This window comes from Rhinichthys klamathensis, unplaced genomic scaffold (assembly GCF_029890125.1).
Source record: "Rhinichthys klamathensis goyatoka isolate OS25496 unplaced genomic scaffold, OSU_Roscu_1.1 h1tg000221l_1, whole genome shotgun sequence".
In the NCBI taxonomy this organism is placed as follows: Eukaryota; Metazoa; Chordata; class Actinopteri; order Cypriniformes; family Leuciscidae; genus Rhinichthys; species Rhinichthys klamathensis.
In genome coordinates this window covers 1,233,288-1,236,628 of record NW_026606745.1, presented here as the reverse complement: position 1 = coordinate 1,236,628, position 3,341 = coordinate 1,233,288, and the positions used below count along the sequence as shown (strand labels likewise).

The window sequence follows — 3,341 nt, the reverse complement described above, 5'->3', positions numbered from 1 at the left end:
TGGGAAGCAGGATGCACACTTCAAACTATTTGCTATTATATGAGCTGAAATGGTGTGTGTGTGTGTGTGTGTGTGTGTGTGTGTGTGTGTGTGTGTGTGTGTGTGTGTGTGTGTGTGTGTGTGTGTGTGTGTGTGTGTGTGTGTGTGTGTGTGTGTGTGTGTGTGTGTGTGTGTGTGTGTGTCAGAGTGGGCTGGGTTATCAGAGCAGAGAGACAGAAGGCAGTTTGCGGTGGGCAGGAGAGAGAGTCACTCTCTTCATCTCAACTTTGCCCGGCGCAGTCGTCCACACACTGCTGCATGTCAGTGGCACTCTCTCTCTCTCTCTCTCTCTCTCTCTCTCTCTCTCTCTCTCTCTCTCTCTCTCTCTCTCTCTCTCTCTCTCTCTCTCTCTCTCTCTCTCTCTCTCTCTCTCTTCTTTCTGTCTTTGCTTTTCTCCTGATTTTGCTTGTCTAACATTCTTCTTGTTCAAGCGCCTTATTTTAGTTTCTCTTACACTCTTCTGCCAGAATAGTTATTTCTTCAGGTTGCTCTTTTCCTTATTATCTGTCCATCTTTCCCCACTTTTGTCAGTATCCTCTAATTTTATATCTGGAAGTCTGGTTTAATTTACTGTTCATATTTTATTTACATAACCTGGTGCTATTTGATGGTATCAGATGGAGTCAAGGCATCATGGACCTCAACCTCTAAGACCCACAAGGTAAAAATATCAGTTTAAATGTAATTTATTGTAATTTCCATTCTTTTCTTCGCCTTTACCCATATCCTCTGTGGTGAATCCTTTGGTGGTTATGATCCTTTCCTGTAAATTCTATTTCATCCATCACCTCTCTGTCGGTCTCCTCCTGTTTCAGTTGTCAACTTTACAATTTTGCCCTGATTTTGTCCCTTTGTACCTGTCCATTCGATTCATATCTATCTTCTCAACAGTTCAATTGTCTTTCTCAGAGCTTGTATCTATCTATCTATCTATCTATCTATCTATCTATCTATCTATCTATCTATCTATCTATCTATCTATCTATCTATCTATCTATCTATCTATCTATCTATCTATCTATCTATCTATCTATCTATCTATCTATCTATCTATCTATCTATCTATCTATCTATCTATGTTTATTCCAAGTTTGTCTTTTCACATCTTTTTTTTAGGTCACGCACCCTGCTGTTTTGGAACATTTTAGTTAGTTTAAGCTGTTTGTTAACTGGTCCAAGCTGATTAACTGGTTCAAGCTGGTCATTAGCTGGTTCAAGCTGGTAGACTTTGGACCACCAACAAACCAGCTACAGTTGGTTTTCCTTGTTTTTGGAACAAGGTGACTGATCAGCCTGCTAACCTTTCCTTTTTCACCTTACTTTTAATTAACAGCTTGGACCAGCTATAAACAAGCCATCTTCCAAAACACAACAAGCAACGTATGACTGCTTAGTTTTTTGTTTCAAATGGGCATATAGTTTGAAATTTACCTGGAAACATCAAGAGCATTGTAGTACTACGCTAAATTGATATGCATTTGTGAAGTGCATTTTATACCTGACCATCAAATAGGCTAGCTTGTTTTTATAAACTGCCATTCCTTTCTCAACATGACTCAGTTGTTTATCACTGATAATGATGTGTAATTATGTGAATAAGCAATGTGTTATATATGTTGGTCGACAAAAATAATAAGATAAACAAACATGACTGTTCTGCAGATGTTGTTAGCATTAGCTTGATGGAGAGCACTGAATGTTGCTGAATTAAACTGCCAGTTGAGGATGTGGACTACAGAGCTTGATGTGATACGGTGTGAAAGACTGTCCACTGAAGACCAAGCTCTTTATGAACAGTCACATCTCATTTGCAGAGGATGATCATAGGAGAAAGTCACTTTGGTATACAGCATTTTATCAGCAACATTCTTTCTTATTGCTCCTACCATACAGCCCAGCCATGCCTTTAGGTTGGCCCCACACAAATGGATGTGTGACACATGAAGGCCCAGGTCGGATGTTGCTGCGTGAGATGCTTTGGCAGCTGGAGCAAAGAGCACTTCAGGTTCAAGAACAGGAGTTCCAGTACTGCATCTCCCGTGGCATCATGGGATACCGTCACGCCCCAGCATACCCAAGCCTGCTTGCCCTCATCCCTGCTTCTGAACACCGCCAGCTAGAGCGCCTCTGTGGTCGCATCCCAGCCTCACACACTGCCATTGTACTTTCCAGGTAACTTTTTCTAAAATGACATAAAAGGTTTAGAAGGCAAGAAACTGCAGAATAATATTCTAATGCAGCTAGTTGCATTTGTCACTTCGCAAGTTTGTGTTTGTGCATTCCAGACAGATGTGCATAGGGATTCATGCTGTTTGTCTAAATATCAACACTGATGTGATTACAGTGCTTGTGTGATATTATATAAAAATTGCACCTATAATATTTTACTAAACGTTTTATTGTGGTCCATCAAGGCTCCATGATCTTTTGGCCAACAATAACATCCCTCCCTGGGAACTGGTGGGTGTCTTCAAGCAAGTTCTCAGGGACTTCCTGAGGAGACAGGAAGACGCCATGCAGAGACGTCCAGTCCCTTCAGCTCCACCAAATATTCTCTCTGCTCCCAATCCACCTATAGAGAGTAATGATAGAAATCACATGGCTGGAAAGGCATCTAATTCTTTGTCAGAGGAGTCAGGGAATCACAGGGAGGAAATTCCCACCATTTCTAGTTATGTGGATAAACATTTGCGTGCTGCTTGCCCCTACTCTATCCGCAGAGATTGGAGTTTGCCCTTTTGCCACCCGTTCGCTTATGAGGCCTACAGCACCACATTGTGAGACACCTAATGGTAGATCTATCCAACACGATCTCATGGCAATAGAGTGGTGCAGGGATGACGTCAAAACCCAAAAGACTAATTCGCCACTGGTCAAGATTTTCCTATAGTGTTTTATAATGTTGTTGTTTTTTAATTTATGAGTAAAATAAAGCCTGTGGTAAACGTAACTTGACAATACTTTGATGTTTTGTTCTACAACGTAAATTACACACACTCATGAAAAAGCGAATTTTGGAGCAGTTATGTTTATTTTTGAAAATGTATGTTTCTAGTGAGATAAGACAGATTGGGGAGTGAGTGCGTGCAGTTTATGTTGTAGAACAAAACGTCAAAGTATCATCAAGTTGTGATAATACCGTCTTTATTGTACTCATAAATTGAAAACCCCCATTATAAAACCCCATTGGAAAATCTCGGGCTTTGACATCATCCCTGCATCCCACTCTGTTCATAACTATTTTAAGTTTTGGCAAATTGGTGGCTAATTCGTAAGAATTTGTACATTCTCATTCATCCATT

The 3,341-nt window shown here is 40.5% G+C and overlaps 1 protein-coding gene across 1 annotated transcript; it reads left to right on the top strand.

Moving 5' to 3' along the window:
• The first annotated feature begins 214 nt into the window (after positions 1-214).
• Positions 215-3,137, top strand: rd3l (RD3 like). The gene is made up of 3 exons (XM_056264397.1): positions 215-700; positions 1,933-2,211; positions 2,454-3,137. Exons 1-3 carry the CDS (start codon positions 657-659, stop codon positions 2,818-2,820), a joined length of 690 nt encoding a protein of 229 aa, XP_056120372.1. The 5' UTR covers positions 215-656; the 3' UTR covers positions 2,821-3,137.
• The last annotated feature ends 204 nt before the right edge of the window (positions 3,138-3,341 follow it).

What these genes read in the sequence shown, in the direction of transcription:
- rd3l (XM_056264397.1), top strand. Translation starts at nt 657, where the DNA reads ATGGAGTCAAGGCATCATGGACCTCAACCTCTAAGACCCACAAG. An exon ending in CAACCTCTAAGACCCACAAG is followed by an intron (nt 701 to 1,932) that starts GTAAAAATATCA and finishes CCTACCATACAG; the next exon opens with CCCAGCCATGCCTTTAGGTT. An exon ending in ACTGCCATTGTACTTTCCAG is followed by an intron (nt 2,212 to 2,453) that starts GTAACTTTTTCT and finishes TGGTCCATCAAG; the next exon opens with GCTCCATGATCTTTTGGCCA.